This window comes from Cetorhinus maximus, chromosome 1 (genome assembly GCF_964194155.1).
Source record: "Cetorhinus maximus chromosome 1, sCetMax3.hap1.1, whole genome shotgun sequence".
In the NCBI taxonomy this organism is placed as follows: domain Eukaryota; kingdom Metazoa; phylum Chordata; class Chondrichthyes; order Lamniformes; family Cetorhinidae; genus Cetorhinus; species Cetorhinus maximus.
The window spans coordinates 215834183-215860637 of NC_135879.1; the positions used below are offsets into that span (position 1 = coordinate 215834183).

Genomic DNA, 26455 nt, shown 5'->3' on the forward strand with positions numbered 1-26455 from the left:
CCAGTTTGCGTTGGGCTTCACTGGAACAATGCAGCAAGCCAAGGACAGACATGTTGGCAAGAGAGCAGGGTGGAGTGTTAAAATGGCAAGCGACAGGGAGGTTTGGGTCTTTCTTGCGGACAGACTGCAAGTGTTCTGCAAAGCGGTCGCCCAGTTTGCGTTTGGTCTCTCCAATGTAGAGGAGACCGCATTGGGAGCAACGAATGCAGTAGACTAAGTTAGGGGAAATGCAAGTGAAATGCTGCTTCACTTGAAAGGAGTGTTTGGGCCCTTGGACGGTGAGGAGAGAGGAAGTGAAGGGGCAGGTGTTGCATCTTCTGCGTGGGCATAGGGAGGTGCCATAGGTGGGGGTTGAGGAGTAGGGGGTGATGGAGGAGTGTACCAGGGTGTCCCGGAGGGAACGATCCCTACAGAATGCCGCCAGAGGGGGTGAAGGGAAGATGTGTTTGGTGGTGGCATCATGCTGGAGTTGGCGGAAATGGCGGAGGATGATCCTTTGAATGCGGAGGCTGGTGGGGTGATAAGTGAGGACAAGGGGGACCCTATCATGTTTCTGGGAGGGAGGAGAAGGCGTGAGGGCGAATGCGCGGGATATGGGCTGGACACGGTTGAGGGCCCTGTCAACGACCGTGGGTGGAAAACCTCGGTTAAGGAAGAAGGAGGACATGTCAGAAGAACTGTTTTTGAAAGTGGCATCATCAGAACAGATGCGACGGAGGCAAAGAACTTTTCATAACTTTTTTTAATATTGTAAATCTTTCATGAGCCTCCTCTGCTTTAAGGAGAAAAATCCCAACTTCTCTCGTCTCTCCAGCCCATCGAGCCTGCTTTGCTAGCCAGTGATATAATGACTGAACTTCCATCTGCACTTTCCTACAATATCCTTACAGCTCTTCATTCCTTTTAGCGCCATCTGTCTTCGAAATACCCTGAGCACCCACCGCTCTCTCGGGTATAGAGAATTCCAAGCTTCACAACACTTCTGAATGAAGCAATATCTCCTCATCTCAGTCCTAAATGACTGATCTCTTATGATGAGACTGTGAGCCTTCTAATCCCCTGGGAATTAGAATAAGGTTTACCATAGCTTCTATGCACTATATGCGTCTTTATAGGATCCTATTTGCTTTTTTTAACAGCCTTACTGACTAGTCCTGCCATCTTCAAAAATGTATGGTTTTTTCTTGTCTTACAATTGTACCGTTTTGTATCGCTGCTGCTCTTTTTTTTTTGCCCCCTCCCCCCCCGACAGTGTTAAATTTCGTGTGTGTGTGTGTGTGTGTGTGTGTGTGTGTGTGTGTGTGTGCGTGTGTGTGCGTGTGTGTGTGTCTGCCCATTTCATCCATCTGTCACTGTTCTTATCCACTGTTGAACAGTGCTTAATGATTCCATTAAAATTATGAACTGGATAAGAGAATTTTGAAGGAGCTATTTGCTTTGTATTTGGAAGTGATGGGCTGGGTTTCCCCCCGCCCCACCCCACCCCACCAATGGATTTCAAGGCAGGGGCCACAACATCCAGCAGGTGGCTTTCCTGCCTGTCTGAAGTTTTATGGGAGGCATTGGACACATTGCCCATCTGCCCTCGGACCTATTGAATCCCTCACATGACCAATTAATGGTCCCTTAAGGGTCTCATCTTGCCACTGCAGGCATTCTACCTGTGGCATTGGGGGAGGGCCACACCATGCAGGAAGCCCAGCAGCTCTAGCTGTGCAAGTTTGTGGGGGAGGGGGGGCCTCTTTTTTGGGGGGCCCCGTCTTGGCCAATTGGAGGCACCTAAGGTCAACTTTTCCCCTGTCTCTTGAACCTGGCTCTAACGCCCTTCACCCTCCTTGCCGAGACCCCGGACTTTACTTAGCCTCTCGACGTGTCATCCCAGTAGTAGCCACTGTCGCTGGGTGCTGAGACGACTGCTATTCCCAGCGTTAAATTGCTGCGGGGCAGTAGTTGAGATTGTAGATGGGCTCCCCCACCTCTCTCCCAACTTTTAGCTGGGAGGGGAGCGGAGACCGGGGACCAAGCTGCCCTGTAAATTTCAGTCCAGTGGCTCCTTGGACTTGAGGGGCGGGGGTAGTTATACAGGCTAGTGTCACCCCTGGACTGCAAGGACTTAAAATGCCTCTTCGTTGATGTGTCTCTAGTTTGAATATATTTGTGTGAAAATTGGCTTATTCTGAGTATGTTCAGTTGGATGCGATATGCACTAAAATTCCACTTGTTTCCCCAGGTTACTTTTCTGAGAAAAATGCAACTGTCTGTGAGTCCTGTTCCCAAGGATTATTTTGCAAGTAAGTATTGGCAGTGTGTATATCTGCAGAACCACATCAGTAGAGTTGCTAATTTGTGGATTCCTGGTGTGTGCTGTGTTAGCAGATCTCTGCTCAGTACATCTACAGCCTGTGACCCCCCCCAACCGACCCTTATCAAACTCCCATTGCCCCTGTTGTCTCCTGGCTCCACGTGCTGCAGCGAGGTAACTTCAAAATTCTCATCACTTTTGGATCTCTCTCTGACCTTACTCAATGTTACCATGATCCTTTCCAGTCTCTCCATCCTGTAGTCCTCGAATTAACTGCTTCTTGGCCTTCTTTCCACTATTTTGGCCATTTTCCAGCCCTCTTTTGACTCTGAAGCATTTTTTTTGTTTTGTTTTCTATTTCTTTGAATCAAATGTCTCCCAAAAACCCTTCTCTCTTGATCGTGCTTTTGCCTTGCCCACTTCCCCACTCCCTTTTGCTTTGCTCGCTCTCTGTGAACCCATTTGGACACATCCACATGAGGGATGCTATAGAAATGCAAATTGGACATCAGCGTAGACTTGAGATTCCACCCTTTTTCACTAATGTGAGCTGTGCTGTCTGTCAAGTGTACCTTCCATCATTTCAATTTTTATTTTTTTGGATTCTATCCTTTTACTGATGGAAGCCTATTTTCAGGTTAGTGTGCATGTGTAAAATTTTCTCTTGCTTTCCAGCACAACTAACTGCAGCAAGTGCACACTGTGTCCCGGTGGGGAGGAAGCTCTGTCTACAGCAGCAACAGAGTGTATGCCGTGTCGACCAGGTACTTTCATGGTGATGGGGGCTGGCTGCAGCAATCGAGGGCCCTTTGTTGGGGGAAATTCAATATTTGGCGGGGTGGGTGGCAAAGAGGAAACAAAACCAAGTAACTGCACAAAAACATTAAGGAAAGGAACAGTAGATTTTCTGAAATTTTGAGTGACTGCTAGAGCATTAAGCAGTGAAGCTTTTCAGATGGTGGGAGATGTCTCCTGTTAACAGTTTCTAAGATAACCCATGAGTCCTATCTTTTGGTTTAATTTTCTTTTTGTACTTTTTTGTTTAATTTCCTCTCTGAATGTGGATGACCCTGCCAAAGCAGTGTCTTATTGGCCTGTGCTTAGTTACCCTGAGAAGCTGGGGTGAGCTTTCTACCTGAACTGGTGCAATTTTTTTTGTGGTATCTAAACCTGGGTTGTGCACATATACAATTTATTTCTGCTCAACCCACATGACTATCTCAAATGCGCAGTGAAATCCTGTAGTGGCAAAATCTGCCCATTTTAAGATCGGTTGAATTTAAATACAGTGGCAGACGAAGCAGGAGGGTAAAGCATGCAGTCAAAAGCAAAACGTTATTCCTGTTAACCAGACTTGTTCTAATTGTCTCCAACTCATTTGGTCCAAGCGGGCGGCGGTGTTTTCTGGAACTGCAACGTTGATGGGATGTGTAACCAAAGCTCATTGGAGCTGAGTACTCCTGTCCTATGGGGATGGAGGGGGGGCAGGTTACTGAAGCAGGCAGTGAGCCTCATTTGCTTGTGCCCCTTCCGGCTCCCAGATTGAGAGTAGGGAGGTTATTAGAGGTGCCCCTTTTCTCTTGTCTGCTTGCCTGTCATCGGCTGTGCTATTCTTCTGCTTGGCACTAGGTTACCAGAGCAGCAATCAGACTAACGATTGTGCTGGTCTGCATAGCTCGAGAGCTCTAGGTCCCACGTGGCGTATTTACCCATTGAACAGTGGTGATATCTAACAGGTGGGTTTATGTAGGAATTTGAAATCATAATGTTTGTGAGGTGTGATGATTGGGTCCCAGCCGGATGCTTTCATGGAGTTTCTTTATGTTGCAGGAATGCACAAGCAACCAAAAGATCTGCTCTGTAGAATGTGTAAAACTGGGTATTACCAGATAATGGTGGGACAGGAGAGTTGTAACCTATGTCCTGAAGAACATTATTGCCCTGTGAGTAATCCTAGTTTGATGGAGTTGGAGTATTTGGACACTATCCTGATTGGGGACTTTTTTTTTTATGTGGGGGTGGGGGGTTGTGCTCGTGGTTTGCTATGAATGAAAATAACCCACAAAAACAAAATTAAAAAATTCCGAAATTGCACATGGTAATTTTCAGCAGTGTGGAGTGAATGTGAGTTATTTCCATAATATGTGCTTGGTTTTTGGGGTGCCTCACAAAAATCTCAATCTCTCAGTCTACTGTGAGTAATACCTCATAGATATTTGTGAAGGCTGGATGTCCTCCTTTGGGGTTTTGGCTATTCTATGTTGCTTGGGTTTTGCTTTGTAAGTGTCCTCAGCAATCAGTTAAAACCATAATGGTTCCTGTGTGACTTAAGCGTGAATGTCAGGAGTGAACAGGAACAATAATTGCAATATAATTTGTTACAACATCATTTTTTTAAAAAAAGGGAAGTTTCAAAGCACTTTAATGAATGACAAGTCCTACTTTAAAGAGCAAGGTCTTCATAATCTAATAAATGTAAATAAACAACAAGTTTGTCAACATTCGTGAAAAACACAGGTAAAGTATCTGCCAAGATTTGCAGTGTTTGTTTGTTTTTTCTCTCATTTTGCCGTATCAATTGTTTCACTATTTCTATGTTTTGAGCTTCTGGTGCTTGGCAGTTGAATTTAAACCCAATCTTAAATATGGCCAATAGGAAGTGCAAACTACCTGACCTCTGTTTTCTCAGAGTCCAGATGTAGCTCCAATCCGGTGTCCAAGTGATGCATTTTGTCCAGCTGGAAGTACTGCGCCTCAGTACTGCATGGAGACGTTCTTCCTCAAATCAGGAGATCACTGTGTGCTGGCACCACTGACCATATTCCTGCTTGTGGTCATGTCACTAAGTGAGTATGCAATGTATATTTCTTCCCATGATCTCTCCCTTGAAAGAGGAGTTTCAGGAACAGCAATTTATTGCAGTAAGACATGGTGTCCAATCCTAACTGCTCAGTAACTCAAAGGAAGTTTCCCAATAGTCTGTCCTTGAAGCAGATGAAGGGAAAATCTCAGCTCATTCATTGCACATTATAGAGCATTCTAAATATGACAATTTGTATTATACATGGTTCTTAATGGGAATGAAGTCATTGATCCTGAAATAAGATTGTGGAGAGCCTTGGCTTTTTAAACAATTGGAATTTGGTGACTGCAGAGCTGGATATGGTGTTTGATTAAAATACGGCCATTTGGTTAATTCTCTGCAGAGTGCTCTTGTGGAGCTCAAATGGAGCTCTCAATTCTCCCAAGTGTAATAAAAGCTGTGCTGGAAGGTCCTCTTGACCTGGCTGGTTTTGTACTCAGTGATGCTGCATAATATGCCGATGAGAATATCTAGAGAAGGGGATTTGGTGTTTTTTACTGGGTAAAGAAGCAGAATGCCCTTGATATGTTCTTGCTTCTGGGATACGTATGGCCCGGATGTTGAAATCGGTGCCGAACTGATGGTGTTCACCACAAACTTTGAAGATGGCTATCTGCAAAGATTTAGTGATCTCTGTGACATAAATTAACATCGGGAAAGTGAAATCTCATTCGCCATCATCTATTGGGTTCTCCAATATCGAACAAAGGATTAAGCAGGCTAAACAGCCAACCACACACAAGAATTCTTGCAGACATAAAATCAGGAAGCTACAAACTGATTATCCTTCACCTTGGTAATTATTTTAGAGACTGAAATGTATACATGTGATTGAAGCTGAAATATCATCATAACCTTTTCTTTAAAAGACAGCTTTTTAAAAAATCTATAGCTTTTTCTTATAATAATGGAGCAATTTGACATACCACAAATATGAAATAGTTTTTCAGGTTGAGTGTGGTTGGTCAGATGAGTGCCATTAAATACCCAATGACACCTCTTTCACAAGGTATAACCTTTTCAAGGGTTTTTGCAGAGAAACTAATGGAAGTTCACGTCAAATGAAGTGATTTCTAATATTTCCATTTGCATGGACGACAGCAGCATGCCCTGTGGAGGAGTTGGGAATCGTTAACAGACTCCTGGATTTCCGCATTTAACTGCAAATATCAGAAGTTGCTGCTGGTTTCACTGAGCAATGACTGAGAATGCTAACAGTTTCACTGCAAAATCCAGGCCAATAATTTACATGAGCACCAGGCTTCCCTAACTGTCCTCATTACACATACCAGGTGTAAAATAACCTGTTCCCTGGTTGGCTCCAGAATGTATTGTTCTAAGAAACCATCCTGAATATACTCTATGAACTCGTCCTTTAGGCTACTTTTGCCAATTTGATTTGTCCAATTTATATGAAGATTAAAATCACCCACAACTATTGCAGTATCTTTCTTACAAGCCCCCACTATTTCTTGATTTACATTCTGTCCTACAATGTAGCTACTGCCAGGGGGACCTATAAACCACTCCCGCCACTGATTTTTTTTCTTATTGCTGCCTGAACTGACCCTACATTTTAACCCTTTGAACGAAGATAATTTCTCACTACTGTATTGATCTCATGCTTTATTAACAGATCCACCCCACCTCCTTTCACTTTCTTCTTGTTCTTGTATTTCAAATACCTTAGAATACTCAGGTCCCAGCTGTGGTCATGTAGCTATTATTTCATATTCATTTATTTTTGTTTGTGCTATCAATTCATCCATCTTATTAAGAATACTTTGTGCATTCAGATAAAGGACTTTTTAATTCTGTCTCGTTACCATTTTGTTCCCCTACTCTGGCATTATTTGCTGGTGCTGTGTCCCTTCCTATCACATTCTGGTTATGACTACTCTGCACTGTTGCCTTTTACTTTCTTTTTAACGTTCCAGATCTCTCTTCATGTGGAAACCCCCGCCCCCACAACCCCACTATTTAGTTTAAAGATCTCTCTACAGCCTAGTTATGATTTGCCAGTACACGGGTCCCAGTGTGGTTCAGGTGAAGGCTGTCCCAACAGGACAGCTCCCTCCCTCCCCAACAGGACAGCTCCCTCCTTCCCCAGTGCTGATGCCAGTGCCCCATGAATTGAATCCCATTTCTCCCACACCAATCTTTGAGACACGCATTCAGCTCTGATCTTATTTACCCTGTGCCAATATGCTTGTGGCTCGGGTAGCAATCCAGAGATGATTATCTTTTTATGATTCTGCTTTTTAATTTAGTCCCTAGCTGCGTGTATTTAAGACTGAGATAGATTGGTTCTTGATTGGTAAGGGGATCAAAGGTTACAGGGAGAAGGCGGGAGAATGGGGTTGAAAAACTTATCAGCCATGATTGAATGGTGGAGCAGACTCGATGGGCCGAATGGCCTAATTTCTGCTCCTATGTCTTATGGTCACCCCCAGCAGAACCTCTTTCTTAGAACTATCTATGTTGTTGGTACCCATGTGGACCATAACAATTGGATTTTCCCCCTCCCATTCCAAGTTCCTCTCCAGCCCTGTGGAGATGTCCTTAATGTTGGCACCGGGCAGACAACATATCCTTAGGGACTCTCTCCCTTGGCTGCAAAGAACAGTATCTAACCCCCTTATTACACTCTCTTCTCCTCCTACAATTACATTCCTTTTTATTCCTGCCACTTGAATGGCCTCCTGCGACACAATGCCATGGTCAGTTTGCTCATCCTCCCTGCAGTCCCAGCTCTCATCCCCCACAACTTGCAAGAACCTTGAGCCTATTGGACCATAAGCAAGGGCTGAGGCTGATTCATTGCTGCCTTCTGGGTCCCCATACCTGCCTCACTTGCTGTCGCACTCTCCTGTCTCTGACCCCAGACCAAACCTAATGTACCTATCCTAAGGGTTGTGATTGCCTTGAGGAACAAAGTGTTCAGGTAACTTTCCCCTCCCTGATGCGTTGAAGTTTGTGAAGCTCAGCCTCCAACTCTAACTGTGAGCTGAAATTCCTTAAACCACAGACATTGCAGGTGTGGCTGCTGCAGCTGCAACATATCACCTTGCCCTGCCATATTTTGTTTACTAAATTATTGAAATATCACTCTAGTTATACCTGTAGCTATACCAAGTAGCTTAAGTAGTCGAGCTATAAATTTGATATATTTATCTCCCCAGTACAGTTTATACTATTGCCTGCATTTAGAAGGATAAAAATCTTAACTCACCAAGAAATCACCTACCTGCTCACCTAATAGAACAAAGAACAAAGAAAAGTACAGCACAGGAACAGGCCCTTCGGCCCTCCAAGCCTGCGCCGATCATATTGCCCGTCAACTAAAACATTTTGCACTTCCGGGGTCCGTATCCCTCTATTCCCATCCTATTCATGTATTTGTCAAGCTGCCTCTTAAACAGCACTATCATACCTGCTTCCACCACCTCTTCTGGCAGCGAATTCCAGACACTCACTACTCTCTGCATAAAAAAACTTGCCCCGCACATCTCCTCTATAGTTTTTTTCCTCTCACCTTAAATCTATGTCCCTTAATAATTGACTCTTCCACCCTGGGAAAAAGCTTCTGACTATCTACTCTGTCCATGCCACTCATAATTTTGTAAACTTCTATCAAGTCGCCCCTCAATCTCCGTCGCTCTAGTGAGAACAATCCGAGTTTCTCCTACCTCTCCTCATAGCTAATAACCTCCAGACCAGGCAGCATCCTGGTAAACCTCCGCTGCACCCTCTCCAACGCCTCCATATCCTTCTGGTAATGTGGTGACCAGAATTGCACGCAATATTCCAAGTGTGGCCTAACCAAGGTTCTATACAGCTGCAGTATGACTTCCCAACTTTTAAACTCAATACCCCTGCCAATGAAGGCAAGCATGCCATATGCCTTCCTGACTACCTTATCCATCTGCGTTGCCACTTTCAGTGACCTGTGGACCTGTACAGCCCCAGCTCCCTCTGCCCGTCGATGCACTTAAGGGTTCTGCCATTTACTGTTTAATTCCTGCCTGTATTAGACCTTCCAAAATGCATTACCTCGCATTTGTCTGGATTAAACTCCATCTGCCATTTCTCCACCCAAGTCTCCAACCGATCTATATCCCGTTGTATTCTTTGACGATCCTCTTCACTATCTGCAACTCCTCTAACCTTAGTGTTGTCTGCAAACTTACTAATTAGCCCAGTTACATTTTCCTCCAAATCATTTATGTATACTACAAACAGCAAAGGTCCCAGCACTGATCCCTGCAGAACTCCACTAGTCACAGCTCTCCATTCAGAAAAGCACCCTTCCACTGCTACCCTCTGTCTTCTATGACCAAGCCAATTCTGTATTCATCTTGCCAGCTCACCTCTGATCCCGTGTGACTTTACCTTCTGTACCAGTCTGCCATGAGGGGCCTTATCAAAGGCCTTACTGAAATCCATGTATATAACATCCACTGCCCTTCCATCATCGTTCATCTTTGTCACTTCCTCAAAAAACTCGATCAAGTTAGTGAGACACGACCTCCCCTTCACAAAACCATGCTGCCCCTCACTAATACGCCCATTTGCTTCCAAATGGTAGTAAATCCTGTCACGAAGAATCTTCTCCAATAATTTCCCTACCACTGACGTAAGGCTCACCGGCCTGTAATTTCCTGGATTATCTCTGCTACCTTTCTTAAACAATGGAACAACATTGGCCATTCTCCAGTCCTCTGGGACCTCACCCGTAGCCAGTGAGGATACAAAGATTTTTGTCAAGGCCCCAGCAATCTCCTCCCTTGCCTCCCTCAGTACTCTGAGGTGAAATTCCTTAAACCACAGACATTGCAGCAACATATCATGCTGCAACATATCACCTTGCCCTGCCATATTTTGTTTACTAAATTATTGAAATATCACTCTAGTTATACCTGTAGCTATACCAAGTAGTTTAAGTAGTTGAGCTATAAATTTAATATATTTATCTCCCCAGTACAGTTTATACTATTGCCTGCATTTAGAAGGATAAAAATCTTAACTCACCAAGATCCCATCTGGCCCTGGGGACTTATCCACCTTAATATTCTTCAAGATGCCTAACACCTCCTCTTTTTGATCTCAACATGATCCAGGCTATCTACACACTCTTCCCTAGACAAATCGACCGCTAAGACCTTCTCTTTGGTGAATACTGATGAGAAGTATTCATTTAGTATCTCTCCCATTTCTTCTGGCTCCCCACACAGATTCCCACCTCTGTCCTTTCCCTGGCTACCCTCTTGCTTTTTACATATGTATAAAAGGCCTTGGGATTTTCCTTAATTCTGGTTGCCAGTGACTTTTCATGACCCCTTTTAGCCCTCCTGACTCCTTGCTTAAGTTTCTTCCTACTTTCTTTGTATTCTCCACGGGCTTCATGTGTTCCCAGCCTTCTAGCCCTTACGAATGCTTCCCTTTTCTTTTTGACTAATCTCACAATATCCTTCGTTATCCAAGGTTCTTGAAACTTGCCATTCTTATCCTTCATCCTAGCAGGAACATGCCGGTCCTGAATTCTTATCAACTGATGTTTGAAAGCCCCCCACATGTCAGTTGTTGATTTGCCCTCAAACATCCGCCTCCAGTCTAGATTCCTCAGTTCCTGCCTAATATTGTTATAATTAGCCTTCCCCCAATTAAGCACTTTAACCCGAGGACTCCTGTTATCCTTATCCACCAGTACCTTGAAACTTATTGAATTATGGTCACTTTTCCCGAAATGCTCCCCTACTGAAACTTTGACCACCTGGCCGGGTTCATTCCCTAATACCAGGTCCAGTATTGCCCCTTCCCTAGTTGGACTATCTACATATTGTCTCAGGAAGCCCTCCTGGATGCACCTTACAAATTCTGCACCATCCAAACCCCTAGCACTAAGTGATTCCCAGTCAATATAGGGAAAGTTAAAATCACCCACCACAACAACCCTATTGCTTTTACATCTTTCCAAAATCTGCCTACATAACTGTTCCTCAATCTCCCGCCGGCAATTGGGAGGCCTATAGTAAACCCCCAACATTGTGACTGTACCCTCCCTATTCCGAAGCTCTACCCATATTGCCTCGCTGCATGAGCCCACCGAGGTGTCCTCCTGTCGTACAGCTGTGATATTCCCCTTAACCAGCAGTGAAACTCCCCCACCTCTTCTACATCCCTCTCTATGCTGCCTGAAACATCCAAATCCTGGAACGTTTATCTGCCAATCCTGTCCATCCTTCAACCAAGTCTCTGTAATAGCAATAACGTCATAGTCCCAAATACTAATCCAAGCTCTAAGCTCATCTGCCTTGCCTGTTATACTTCTCGCATTGAAATAAATGCATTTCAGACCCCCAGTCCCACTGTGTTCAGTAATTTCTCCATGCCTGCCCTTCCTCTTAGTCCTACTGGCCATATTCACTGGTTCCCAGTCATTTATTTCACCTGCTGACCTATTGCTCTGGTTCCCACCCCCCGCCATACTGGTTTAAACCCTCCCGAGTGACACTAGCAAACCTCGCAACCAGGATATTGGTGCCCCTCCAGTTTAGATGCAACCCGTCCTTCTTGTACAGGTCCCACCTGCCCCGGAAGAGATCCCACTGATCCAGATATCGGAAACCCTCCCTCCTACACCATCTGTTCAGCCACGTGTTCAGCTGCACTATCTTCCTATTTCTAGCCTCACTGGCACGTGGCACAGGGAGTAATCCTGAGATTACAACCCTACAGGTCCTGTTTTTTAACTTTCTGCCTAACTCCCTGAACTCCCGCTGCAGGACCTCGTCACTCTTCCTGCCTATGTCGTTAGTACCAATGTGTATCACGACCTCTGGCTAATGAAAGCCTTTTAACATTCACCAGCCTCTGGAGGCTGAAAAATTATATAAAAAGCAGCACCTCTTTCCTCCCCCTCCACCAAATTCCCAAGTTAGCACTTGTACCTCATCGCACTCTGGCCTCATTGCACTCTGTGGAACCTTTTATTGAAGAACTTCTGGAGGTCCATATAAATACCACCCATAGACACTCCTTTATTTTCCATGTAAGGGATCTCCTCAGAGAACTTAACTAGTCAGCTAGGCATGATCAGAGACTGAGATTGTTCTCCTTAAGGGCAGAGGAGGCTAATAGGGGAGTTAGGAGATGTTCGAAGTATGAAGGGCGTTGCTAGAGTGGGTAAGAAGAATTGGGGGATAGATGGTCTTCTTGGAGGAAAATACTAAAAACCTCCCTGAAATAATGGAGAATCAAGGGACTAAACAAGGAACTGCAAGATATTAATATTCGTTTTTTTTTAAAAGCACGAGAGAAACTAATGGGGCTTCAAGTAGGTAAATCTCCTAGATCTGTTGATCTACATCTGAGTGTTGAGAGGTGGCTGTAGAGATGATCAGTGCATTGATCATCTTTCAAAATTCTATAGACTCTGAAATGGTTCCTGCAAATGGAAGGTGGCAAATGTAACCCCACCATTTAAAAAAGGGAAGAGAGAAAATGGGGAGCTACAGCCCTGTTAGCCTGACATTAGTAGGGAAAATGCTAGAATCTATAATCAAGAATGTAATAATAGGACACTTAGAAAATAATGGTAGGATTGGGCAGAGTTAACATGGGTTTATGAAAGGGAAATGATGTTTAACAAACATGGATGTAGCTATTAGAGTAGATAAGGAGGAACTGGTGGATGTGGTACATTTAGATTTTCAGAGTTTTTGATTAGGTCCCACACAAGAGGTTAGTAAACAAAATTATTCGAGCACTTGAGATTGGGGGGAATATATTGGCATGGATTGAGAACTGATAAACAGACACAAAACAATAGGAATACATGGGTCATTTTCAGGTTGGCAGGCTGTGACAAGTGGGGTACCGCAATGATCAGTGCTTGGGCCCCAGCTATTCACAATGTATGTCAATGATTTGGATGTGGGGATTAAATGTAATGTTTCCAGATGAGACAAAACTAGTGCGAGTTGTGAAGAGGATGAAAAGACGCTTCAAGGGGATTTGGAGATGCTAAGCGAATGTGAAAAGATTTGGCAGGTGGAGTGTGAAGAAATGAGGTTGTCCACTTTGGTTGGAAAAACAGTATTTCTTAAATGGTGAGAGGCTGGGAAATGTTGAACTTCAAAGGGTGTCCTTGTTCATGAGTCACTGAAAACTAACATGCAGGTACAGCAAGCAATTAAGACGGTAAATAGTATGTTGGCCTTTATTACAAGAGGATTTGAGCATAGGAGTAAAGATGTCTTACTGTAGTTATATAGGGCCTTGGTGAGACGGCACCTGGAGTATTGTGTGCAGTTTTGGTCCCCTTACCTAAGGAAAGATATACTTGCCATATAGAGAATTCCACAAAGGATCACCAGACTTATCCCTGGGATGGCAGGATTGTCCAATGAGGGATGATTAAATAGACTGGGCCTTTATTCTCTGGAGTTTAGAAGAATGAGAGGTGATCTCATTCAAACATAAAAAATTCTTACAGGGCCCCACTGGGTAGATGCAGGAACGATGTTTCCCCTGGCTGGGGTGTCTAGAACCAGGGGACACAGTCTCAGAGTAAGGGCTAGGCCATTTGGGACCGATGAGGAGGAATTTCTTCATTCGAGAGGGCAGTGAATCTTTTGGAATTCTCTTCCTAAGAGGGCTGTGGAGGCTCAGTCATTGAGTATATTCATTAAGTATATTGACTGAATGGTGGAGTGGGCTCAAAGGGTTGAATGGCCTACTTTTGCTCCTATTTCTTATGTTCTTGTGTAACAGATGTTAAGATTAATGGGTTCACCTCTCTTTCCATACCTAATGGCACTGTGGAAGTAGCTTCACCATATGGACTTCAATGGAGAACCACTTTCTTAAGGGAAAATAGGGGTGGTCAATGGATGCTGGCTTTGCCAGTGATGCCCACACTGTGTAAATTAATAAATCTACACAACGTTCTGTACCATGTAACTTAGTGTTATCAGCAAACTTGGATATACAACTCGCTTCTTTAAGTATTTGGTGAAAACCGAGGCCCCATCTGTCATTGTCCCAATGCCATTAAGAGCTCAGTTTGTGGTTCAATGAGTCATTGCACCACAGATTTGGCAATATTGAGCTGAGCAGACTAGGAGGTTCCTGATTTCTTCGGTCATGGATCTGTGTCATGTGGCAAGAAGGATTCTGCAATTGGATTCTGGGTCCTGGATTCAAGAGTGTGGAGGCAAAAAGAATTAGCCAGGGTTCTTGGGGGTTATCAGTGGCCCCTGCTCAGGGCGAGATGCTGGAAGTCTGCCTTGGTCATATAGTAGTTGGAGTCAGCAGCACAAGATGTTAGAATTGGAAAGGTGGGGGGTTGTTTTTAAAATGAATATTTCCAGCCAAGGTTGGAATAATTTTGATCGGATCACCTTTTTTGTACATATCTTTCTCAGCTCAAAATATTTCTTAAACACCTTGAGGGATTATCAAGTAACAAGCCCCTTTCTTTGGAAGGTGGCGGGGGTGGGGGGTGGTGGGGTTGGAATCCATCAAGTTAAAAGTCAGCTGTAAGTGGATATATTGTACTTGGTGTTAGTTACAATAATTGACTAGGTTAGCTGGTGTAAGAGGCAAGTATTTTTTCTTCACTGCTCACTTTTGCTTTTCTAGTTTTATTTTTATATTATAAAGAAATTACAAAGAAAAATGACCAAGTAAAACTGTTGTGTACTTGCCTGTTACTAGTTGTGTTCTTGCATGTTTCTGCCTCTGATCAATTTCACCTTCCTTTTCAGTTATTTTGCTGATAATCTCTGTAATAATTGTTCGCCACAAAAAGAAAGTCAGACCAACAGACTCCGTGCGATCCCCATTACTGAGTAAAGAGCAGTTCCCTGGGCAGGAGCCTCACCCGTCTTACGGAATCTCCTGGGATAGAGAACCGGTGTATGCAGGATGGTAACTGTGGCCCCATGATTCTTTCGGCACCAGGGCTAGGCTCACGATTGGTACACGATGCACAATTTCTTTCTTAAAAAAAAAAGAACAAATGATGCTCATCCAAATGTGTATCTTCTGAACTGGGAGTTGGAGTCTTGTGGAACCACACAGTCCTCTGATTCATTACAAGTCTTTGATGCATTCTGGATCACGAGCAATTTCTTAAATGGTGTCTTTTGTTGCCCGTTGTCACCTGTCTCATTTTCCTTTGGAAGAGAGGGACAATTGAGTCGTTTGTCAGACATGGTCTATAATGTTCACTGGTGATGAGGTACTTTCAATGTGTTCAGTCGACTGGACTGGTTTGTTGCATCCTTCTTTGTGACGATGCCACCTAGAAGACCAGATGAAACCCGGTGGCGTTCCATGGAGTCGAACAGCTGCTACCAGTTGTCTTGAAAATAGAATTTCTGGCTGGAGGTTAATGGCTCATCCTTGTGCCACCAGGGCGTCTCAAAGTCACCTCGTCAACTTTTTGTTTGCTGAAGAAATTGCACCCAGAACTGTACAAAAATTCACTTGTTTGAGAGCCTAGAAAGTTATGAGACACAAAATTTAAGATGAACAGGGTTAACGATTGCATTTTGCACTAATGTCTTTTATCTTAACAAAAAAAACATTGGGGTTTTTTTTGGTACTAGAATTTTTCTGTTTTGAGTAAAAATTTACTGACAAACTATTGGATGCACCTTAACTGCATTTTTCCGTGCAGTACCTATTCAAAAATACTTTGTTTTTATTTTGGAAGGTATGATGGGGTGCTTCTTATCTAATTTTGTCTGGTACGGTGCATCCTAGCAGTTCTTCCGGGAAGTAACTGAATGAAGCATAGAACTGTGCTCCCGTGTTATTAATGGATCGTTGGTACAAAGTGAACATGTGCAGATTTCACTAAATTTTCTTTTTGGAGCCATCACTGTCCAAATTGTAACTTTTTTTTTTCCCCCCTGGTAAGCTGGATTTTAAATTTGCTCTTCTGAACCTTTTTAATATAAAATGTTGTTTATGGAATGTTTAAATGTAAATTAGTTTACAGTAAGACTCTGGCTGATTGTATATTTAAAACGTGCTGTAAAGTGATATAACAGCCTGTATAGATGAATGGGGAAAGGATTGTCTTCCTTGCCCCATGTCTGTTTTTCCTTTTGAAAGTTGAAAGTTTTTCAAATGTGGAAGTGCCAAGTCAACTGCAAACGTGCTGTTCGCTCTTCATTGTTGGCTGCAATTAGATCTGTGAAGTACCCAGTTTACCTTCATAGATTCCCACTTGCTTATATTGTGGACCTTTCAGGTTGAAGTGTAAACTGGAGTGAGTTGGTCAGTGGGGCTGGGTGTCTGATAGTGTCGCTCTCAAAAAGTGGGAAGTTATTACAGATGCACTATCAGAACTGTACGCTTCAATAAATCAAATTTTGTTTTCTGTAGTAACTTGCAGGCATTGAATGGATTTCACTGGCTAAAATTAATTGAGCAAAATTTCTTCCCCGTTTTTAAAAAAAAAATCTTCTCTCTTCCCTCTCCCCACCCTCCAAACCCTGCTGCACCCAAACACCAACACCAGTCTCTTCAAACCTCACATCATTAAGCAATTTCTTATTCCTGTGTTTTGTCCGTATAAGTCACTGAACTCGTGTGATTCACTGTACTATTGATCTGAGATGTTACAATATTATATTTTTATATAGTTGGGAATCCATACATTTTGGGAGGAAAAATATGGCTTTGATATCACTTAACCTGAAAAACTGAAATGGATACTATATTAATAGCGGTACAGGTAATTGTGTTTTTGGGGTGTTTGCATGTTTAACTGAATTCACAGCTCCAGTGACATCAGTGCTGACTGATTAAGTAGATTTTTTTAAAAATTGGGATTGAGAAGAGGAAGTGATGGTTCTCTAACTCTGATTTTTAAATTTGGTGCAGACTCTAATGCTGACTCTTTCCACTAAGGTGTGCCTTGAATTCTGTAGTGAAATGCTTAATATTTTGAATTGTAATTTTTTAAGAAAAATAAATGCTGTGTATGTGAAATGACCAAACTAGAAGGACTCAGACTTCTTTCTTTCACAGGACTGTTCAGAGATGTTTTGGTGTATGGTTTTGTGGTGTATGGTTTGTGTTGGCATGATGTGGTTTGAGAAGTAAGCAGGCCCCTCAATGGAGTATGGCTAATAGACATTATGGGCTGAATTTTACTTTGGGACCCCAATGTTGGTTCCAAATGGGGGTCTTGAGCTCACACTTGCCAGTACTGAGACGAGCTTAGCAATCCAACAGAGGGCGCTGGTGAGAAGTGACTGAAGCATTCTGGGAGAAGTCACCGCAGACACCGCGACTCAGGAGGGAATTGAGGAGGACCCACCGTCAAAGAACGGAATAGCCCCAAACATTACATTACTGTAGTGTTTCCATCCATCCCTCCTCCTCAAACCTAAAAAAAAAGAGAGGAAGAGGCAGTGTCTTCAGGAGTGCACCAGACCTACGAGGGACACTCTTCTGAAAGTGGATTTTAAAGAAAAAGCAGCTGATTGGTGAGTAAATCCTGGGAGCAGACTCGGATGGAGGAGCACCGGAGCAGTGAGTATAAATCTAGCTTACCTCAGGGATTCGCAGCCTTGTCTCCAGGGAGCAGACTCGGAGGGAGGAGCACCGGAGAGGTGACCGCGGGGCACAGAGTAACTGAAGCCAAAACTGAAAAGGTGACATCACAGGAAAGCTGTAACCTGATTGGTTGGTAGGAAATCTGCACCAAATTTGAAAAAAAACACACTGCAAAGCTAATTAATAAATTAGTTAACTAAGTCGACATGGCTGGGCAGGTGATGTGCTGTAGCTGTATGATGTGGGAGCTGGCAGATCCCATTGCGAACCGCAGTGACCACATGTGCAGCAAGTGTTGGTTGCTGGAGGAACTCCGGCTCAGAATTGATGAGCTGGAGTCTGAGCTCCGGATGCTGCGGCACATCCGAGAGGGGGAGAGTTACCTGGACGCTTTGTTTCAGGAGGCGGTCACACCCGGTAGATTAAGTACCTCAAATTTGGTCAGTGGTCAGGGTCAGCAGGGTGTGACTGCAAGTGAGTCAGGTAGAGGGATCCTGTGTTCAGGAACAGAGGAGCCTCAGCTCTTGACCTTGTCCAACAAGTATGAGGTACTTGCTCCTTGTGTGGATGAGGAATAGGGCTGTAGGGAGGATGAGCCAGCTGACCACTGCACCGTAGCACAGGAGACCATTCAAGAGGGGGGAGCAAAAAGACAAATGGTAGTTGTAGGGGATTCTATAATTAGGGGAATTGATAGCATCCTTTGTAAACAGGATCGAGACTCCCACATGGTATGTTGCCTGCCCGGTGTCAGGGTGAGGAACATCTCTGACCGGCTTGAAAGGATATTGGAGAGGGAGGGGGAGGATCCAGTTGTTGTGGTCCACATCGGGACAAATAACATAGGTAAGACTAGGAAAGAGGACCTGTTTGGGGATTATCAGGAACTAGGAACTAAATTAAAGAACAGGTCCTCTAGGGTTATAATCTCCGGATTACTACCCGAGCCATGTGCAAATTGGCACAGGGATGCGAGAATAAGGGAAGTAAACACGTGGCTAAAGGAGTGGTGCGGGAAAGAGGGGTTCCATTTCGTGGGGCACTGGCATCAGTATTGGAACAGGAGGGATCTGAACCGTTGGGATGGTCTCCACCTGAACTGATCTGGCACCAATGTTCTAGCGAAAAGGGTAAATAGGGTGGTCAACAAGACTTTAAACTAGAAAGTGGGGGGGAAGGAAAGGGTAAAATTCCAAGAAGTATGACTAATGGGAAACAAAGCAGCAGGTTAGCGTGTGGGGGGGGTGGATTCAACTTCATGGAAAATTATGAAAAAAACTGAAAAGAAAGGAGAGCCCAGGAGAGGCTATTAAAGTCTCCAGAACACAAAATAGGACAGAGTGTTTGGAAAGGGCTAGGAATCTAACTTAAAGCACATCAGATAAAGGGAGGACAATGAGAAAGGGGATGGGAAATACAGGACTGAAGGTGTTGTATCTGAATGCACGCAGTATACGAAATAAGGTAAATGAGCTTGTGGTGCAGATTGAAATTGGCAGGTATGATGTGGTGGGCATCACGGAGACATGGCTGCAAGGGGATCAGGACTGGGAGCTGAATATCCAAGGATATACATCCTATCGAAAAGATAGGCAGGTTGGCAGAGGGGGTGGGGTTGCTTTGTTAGTAAGAAATGAAATTAAATCGATAGCAAGAAACGACGTAGAGTCAGATGATGTAGAATCTGCGTGGGTAGAGTTGAGGAATCGCAAAGGTGAAAAAACCATAATGGGAGTTATGTACAGGCCTCCGAACAGTAGTCAGGATGTGGGGCGAAAGATACACCAGGAGATAGAAAAGGCATGTAAGAAAGGCAAGGTTACAGTGATCATGGGAGATTTCAATATGCAGGTAGACTGGGAAAATCAGGTTGGTAGTGGATCCCAAGAAAAGGAATTTGTGGAATGTCTACGAGATGGCTTAATGGAGCAGCTTGTGGTGGAGCCCACTAGGGAACAGGCAATTCTAGATTTAGTGATGTGTAATGAGGCAGATTTGATAAGGGAGCTTAAGGTGAAGGAACCCTTAGGAGGAAGTGACCATAATATGATAGAATTTACCCTGCAATTTGAGAGGAAAAAGCTGGAATCAGGTGTAACGGTATTACAGTTGAATAAAGGCAACTACAGAGGCAAGAGGGAGGAGCTGGCCAGAATTGACTGGGAAATGAGCCTAGCAGGAAAGACAGTGGAACAGCAATGGCAGGAGTTCTGGGAGTAATTTGGGAGACACAGCAAAAATTCATCCCTAGGAAGAAGAAGCATACTAAAGGGAGGATGAGGCAACCATGGCTGACAAGGGAAGTCAGGGACAACATAAAAGCTAAAGAGAAAGCATACAATGCGGCGAAGAGCAGTGGGAAACCAGGGGATTGGGAAGCCTACAAAGACCAACAGAGGACAACTAAAAGAGAAATAAGGAGGGAGAAGATTAAATATGAGGGTAAACTAGCTAGTAATATAAAAGAAGATTGCAAGTTTTTTTAGATATATAAAGGGTAAGAAAGAGGCAAAAATGGACATTGGGCCGCTGGAAAATGGTGCTGGAGAAGTAGTAGTGGGGAACAAAGAAATGGCGGAGGAACTGAATAGGTACTTTGCGTCAGTCTTCACGGCGGAAGACACGAATAACATCCCCAAAGTTCAAGAGAGTCGGGGGGGCAGAGGTGAGTATGGTGGCCATTACCAAGGAGAAGGTGCTAGGAAAACTGAAAGGTCTGAAGGTGGATAAATCACCTGGACCAGATGGATTACACCCCAGAGTTCTGAAGGAGATAGCTGAAGATATAGTGGAGGCATTAGTGGTGATCTTTCAGGAATCACTGGAGTCAGGGAGGGTCCCAGAGGACTGGAAAATCGCTAATGTAACCCCCCTGTTTAAGTGAGTGAGGCAAAAGACGGGAAATTACAGGCCGATTAGCCTGACCTCGGTCGTTGATAAGATTTTAGAGTCCATTATTAAGGATGAAATTTCAGAATACTTGGAAGTGCATGGTATAATAGGGCAAAATCAGCATGGTTTCATGAAGGGGAAGTTATGCCTGAAAAATCTGTTAGAATTCTTTGAGGAGGTAATGAGTAGGTTAGACAAAGGGAGAGCCAATGGATGTTATCTACTTGGACTTCCAGAAGGCCTTTGACAAGGTGCCGCACAGGAAGCTGCTCAGTAAGATAAGAGTCCGTGGTGTTAGAGGCAAGGTACTAGCATGGATAGAAGATTGGCTGTCTGGCAGGAGGCAGAGTGTGGGGATAATGGGGTCCTTCTCAGGATGGTGGCTGGTGACTAGTGGAGTTCCGCAGGGGTCAGTGTTGGGACCACAACTTTTCATCTTATACATTAATCTAGATGAAGGAACTGAGGGCATCCTGGCTAAGTCTGCAGATGATACAAAGATAGGTGGAGGGACAGGTAGTATTGAGGAGGATGGGAGGCTGCAGAAGGATTTGGACAGGTTAGGAGAATGGGCAAAGAAGTGGCAGATGGAATACAATGTGGGGAAGTGTGAGGTCATGCACTTTGGTGGGAAGAATAGAGGCATAGACTATTTTCTAAATGGGGAGAGAATTCAGAAATCTGGAACGCAAAGGGACTTGGGAGTCCTAGTCCAGGATTCTCTTAAGGTTAACTTGCAAGTTGAGTCGGTAGTTTGGAAGGCAAATGCAATGTTGGCATTTATTTCGAGAGGACTAGAATATATAAGAGCAGGGATGTGCTGCTGAGGCTTTATAAGGCTCTGGTCAGTCCACATTTAGAATATTGTGAGCAATTTTGGGCCCTGTATCTCAGGAAGGATGTGCTGTCCCTGGAGAGGGTCCAGAGGAAGTTCACGAGAAGGATCCCAGGAATGAAAGGCTTAACATATGAGGAACGTTTGAGGACTCTGGGTCTATACTCGATGGAGTTTAGAAGGATGAGGTGGGATCTGATTGAAACTTACAGAATACTGAAAGGCCTGGATAGAGTGGACGTGGGGAAGATGTTTCCATTAGTAGGAGAGACTAGGACCTGAGGTCACAGCCTCAGAGTAAAGGGAGACCTTTTAGAACAGAGATGAGGAGAAACTTCTTTAGCCAGAGAGTGGTGAATCTATGGAATTCATTGCCACAGAAGGCTGTGGAGGCCAGGTCATTGAGTGTATTTAAATCTGAGATAGATAGGTTCTTGATTGGTAAGGGGATCAAAGGTTACGGGGAGAAGGCGGGAGAATAGGGTTGAGAAACTTATCAGCCATGATTGAATGGCAGAGCAGATTTGATGGGCCGAATGGCCTAATTTCTGCTCCTATGTCTTATGGTCTTTCTAGGAGTGGCCTTCTTATAGTTTGCCTACATGCTCACCTCACTGGCCTTGCAGGCTTAGTGGCTCTGAAGCCTTGGCTACCCCAACAGGTCAGGCAGGCGCTATTGAAGCAGGTTGGGGACAGTGACGATGCTGGAGGCACAGATCTAAGATAAAAGTTATGAGGGGCAAAACCGTTGCCCCCTTTCGAGAGGGTGGGGGAAATGCCTCTGGGTGAATCATTTGGGCTGCAAGAAGGGCCACTCTTGCCTGACCCCCTCTTTGGAGGATGAAGTCTTTGGCTCCAATGCCCTCTCCCCCCCCCCCCCCAAACGTGCCTCGTGGTTGCCTTACTGGACGTGGCAGCCTCTGCATGTGGCTGGAGTCATTCAGCACTCAGCAGGTAACAAAATGCTTTCAAAATCACCCTTAATTGGGGCCTTAAACATCTTAGCCGGCTGCCAGCCTCTGTGGAGCACGCACCCAATCCTACTCGCACTGGGAAAGATTCCTGGGAATGTTTCAGGGAGCCATCCCAACCTGGCTCCCCCTATTTTCCTACAGTTAGGGGGAATACGGTAAGAATTTGTTGAGAAAGAATTACTTAGAATCTCCAGGGAGACCGTGCCATCAAGTACATTAACAGCTAAGGGTTACCAGATGAACTTTGCACACCCTTAGGGCCTGCATTAACCAGAAAGACCCTGGGAACCAGACTGGAGACGGAGGATGAAAACAATATAGATTAAGTGTGCTCTTCAACAGATAAGGAAAGCACAGATGGTCCCAGCTTAGATAGGGGGAGAAGGCTCTGCCTGGGTGAAGGGGGATGTATATACTGAACAATGTTCTTGTACATGATCAGTGATGTATAAATAAGCTGTATACTTGTAATTTGGTACAGTGCTGCTTTGAGGCGGTTCTCTCCTTGCAATTCCTCGAATAAACGATTGTAACCTGTACCTAAGTCTCCTGTGGTTCGTTTGTCAAAGATACCAAACACTACCTTAACTGCCTCAAAGCCCACCACCATAAACTGGGAAAATTCAGCCCTGTGATTTTGATCCCTATTTCAGCTTCCCTTGCCTAATTTCCTCCTCTTTAATTACCCTCCTGTTCTCCCAAAGCACCACTCCATATTTACAATTTCATCTGCAGTTTTTAAGTTCTAAGCTAGTTAAGATACCTAATTACAAGGAACTGCCTGCCAATGACAGGCAATTGTTAATCAACAGGGGTTAACTGAATAAGTGTTAATTACTTTAGCAGGAAGCTGTTGTGGCTTGTGTGTGAGACGTAAGCTCTTTTATAAGTAGATAGAGTTTGCTTCCCCACTCTGTGTAATGGCACTGACTGCTTTGTGAATTGAGTGCAAACTTGGGAATTTGGTGCAAGTGGGAGTTTGGCGCAGAGAGAGGAGGAGGAGCTGCTGCTTTTTATTTTTGAGTGTTCTTTTGTTTCCAGTCCAGGAGACTGCAATTTGTTATTACCTTCACTAACCAGTTACTAATTTAGTAAAGTAATCAAATAAATAAGGTTAGACAGGCATGGCAAGGCAGGTAGTGTGCCGAGGATGCAACATTTGGGAGTTTGTGGAAAGCATTGCAGATCTGGATGACTATCTGCGACAAGTGTCTGCAGTTTTGAAACTTGGAGTCAAAGTTGTCTGTTCTTCAGCATTGCAGGCCATCAGGGAGATAAATAGTTTTTGCAATGAGGCAGAGTTAATTAGTAATCACAATATAAAAGGTCTGCTGGGAAAAGTGATTATAAAACTGAATTCCATATTAAGCATGAAATTGACATATCCAATCCCAAGCAAGAACCTTAAAACAAAACCAATGATATAGGTATGAGGGGAGAGCCTGCTAAGGGAAATTGAATGTACGGTGGTAAATAAGCAGAGGGAAACATTTAAAGAAACAATTCAACAAAAGGAAGAACTTCCTGGTAACTGGTATACTAGAAGAACTTTCAAGTTGAGAGGAAGATGGTGTTGGAAAGGCTAACTTTACTTAAAATAGATAAAGTACCAGGACCGGATGAGATGTTTTCAAGGGTACTGAGGGAAGTGAGAGTGGAAATTGCAGAGACACTAATGATAATCTTCCAGTCTTCCTTAGACACGGGAGGTGCCAGAGGACTGGAGAACTACGAATGTTAAACCCTTGTTCAAAAAGGGATCCAAGGATAAAGCTGGCAACCACAGGCCAGCCAGTTTGACCTCAGTGGCAGGGAAACTTCTGGAAACTATAGTATGGGATAAAATCAATAATCACTTAGACAAGTGCAGGATAATTAATGAAAACCAGCATAGATTCATCAAGGGAAAATCATGCTTAACTAACTTGCTGGAGCTTTTTTTGAGGAGGTAACAGAAAAGGTTGATAAAGGAAATGCTGTTGATGTGATGTATATGGATTTTCAAAAGGCATTTGATTCAGTGCCATACAACAGACTTGTGAGCAAAATTCTAGGTCGTGGAACAAAATGGAAAGTAGGCACTTGGATAAGAAATTGGCTGAGTGACAGGAAACAGAGAGTAGTAATAAATGGCTGTTTCTCAGATTGGAGGAAGGTTTGTAGTGGAGTTCCTCAGCGGTCAGTGGTGGAACCCTTGCTCTTCCTGATATACATTAATGATCCAGACTGTGGTGTGCAGGGCATGATTTCAAAATTTGAAGATTGGAAATGTTAACTGATGGGGATAATCTTGAACTTCAAAAGGACATAGACATGTTGGTGGATTGAGCAGACAAGTGGCAGATGAAGTTCAATGCAGAGAAGTGTGAGGTGATTCGTTTTGGCAGGAAGTATATGGTGAGACAATATAAAATAAAGGGAGAGCCTCTAAAGGAGGTGCAGGAACCGAGGGACCTCAGTGTATACATACATATGTCATTGAAGATGACAGGGCATGTTGAGAGAGCAGTTAATAAAGCATATAGTATCAGGCTTTATTAGGGGCATTGAGTACAAGAATAAGGAGGTCATGTTGAACTTGTATAAGACACTAGTTAGGCCTCATCTGGAGTATTGTGTCCAGTTCTGAGTGCCATACTTGAAGAAGGGTTTGAAGGCTTTGGAGAGAGTACAGAGGAGATTCCCAAGAATGATTCCTGGGATGAAGAACTGTAGCTATGTGGATAGACTGGAGAGGTTGGAACTGTTTTCCTTGGAGAAAAGAAGGCTGAGAGGAGAGTTGATAGAGGTATTCAATATCCTGAGGGGTATGGACAGAGTAAATAGGGAGAAACTGTTCATGCTCAAGAGAACGTCAAGAACTAGAGGACACAGATTCAAAATAATGCATAAGGAGCAAACGTGATGAGGAAAAATTTTTTCACCCAGCGGGTGGTTGGAGACTGGAATAAACCTTCTGAAAGGGTGGTGGAGGCAGGTTTGATCGAGGTATTCGAAAAGGAATTTGATTGATACCTGGAAAGAGTGAATGTGCAAGGTTACGAGGATGAGGCAGAGGAGCGGGACTAGGTAGAATGCGCTTTGAGAGCCAGTGCAGACTCAATGGGCTGAATGGCTTCCTCCTGCACTGTGAAGATACTGTGAAAATACTTTCCATTAAAGAAAAACTTGTCAAGAGGGATCCAACTGTGGCTTACTAAGGAAGTTAAGAGAAGTATTGGGTTAAAAGAGGAGGCTTATAATGTTGCAAAGAACAGTGGAAAGCCTGAGGATTTGGAGTGCTTTGGAAACCAGCAAAGAGCCACTTCAGAGTCTACCCAATATCTCCTCATATGACAATCCTGTCACCCCAGGAATCAGTCTGGTGAACCTTCGCTTCACTCCCTCTATGGCAAGTATACCCTTGCTTAGGTAAGGAGACCAAAACAACACACAATACTCCAGGTGTGGTCTCACCAAGGCCCTTTACAGCTGCAGTAAGACATCTTTACTCAGTACTCAAGTCCTCTCGCAATGAAGGCAAACATACCAATTACCATCTTAACTACTTGCTGCAAGTGCATGCTTGCTTTCAGTGATTGGTGTACAAGGACGCCCTTTTTAAATCAGCATTTCCCAATCTATCACCATTTAAATAATACTCTAATTCTGTTTTTCCAGCCAAAGTGGATAAATTCACACTTAACCACATTATACTGCATCTGCCACGTATTTGCCCACTTACTCAACCTGTCTAAATCGCTTTGAACCCTCTTAACATCCTCATCACCACTCACATTCTGACCAAGTTTTGTGTTATCAGCAAACTAGGAAATATTGCATTTGGTTCCCTCATCCAAATAATTGATATATATTGTGAATAGCTAACCAAGGAGCTAATAAGTGAGGAACGTAAGGTCATTGATATCAGTGGAGAAAAAGCATTGGAGAATAAGTGACTAAAATCTGAAAAATTCCCAGGAACTGATGGCCTACACCCTAGGGTGTAGACTTGGTGGTAGACTGGTCAT

The 26455-nt window shown here is 43.9% G+C and overlaps 1 protein-coding gene across 1 annotated transcript in view; it reads left to right on the top strand.

Moving 5' to 3' along the window:
* Positions 1-17184, top strand: part of LOC144687242 (uncharacterized) — a 51899-nt gene extending 34715 nt beyond the window's left edge. Inside the window, exons 5-9 of the mRNA XM_078553067.1 lie at positions 2231-2291; positions 2978-3066; positions 4133-4245; positions 4992-5148; positions 14936-17184. Coding sequence (XP_078409193.1) covers positions 2231-2291; positions 2978-3066; positions 4133-4245; positions 4992-5148; positions 14936-15102 — 587 coding nt within the window. The 3' untranslated portion in view covers positions 15103-17184. The remainder of the gene's footprint in view (positions 1-2230; positions 2292-2977; positions 3067-4132; positions 4246-4991; positions 5149-14935) is intronic.
* The last annotated feature ends 9271 nt before the right edge of the window (positions 17185-26455 follow it).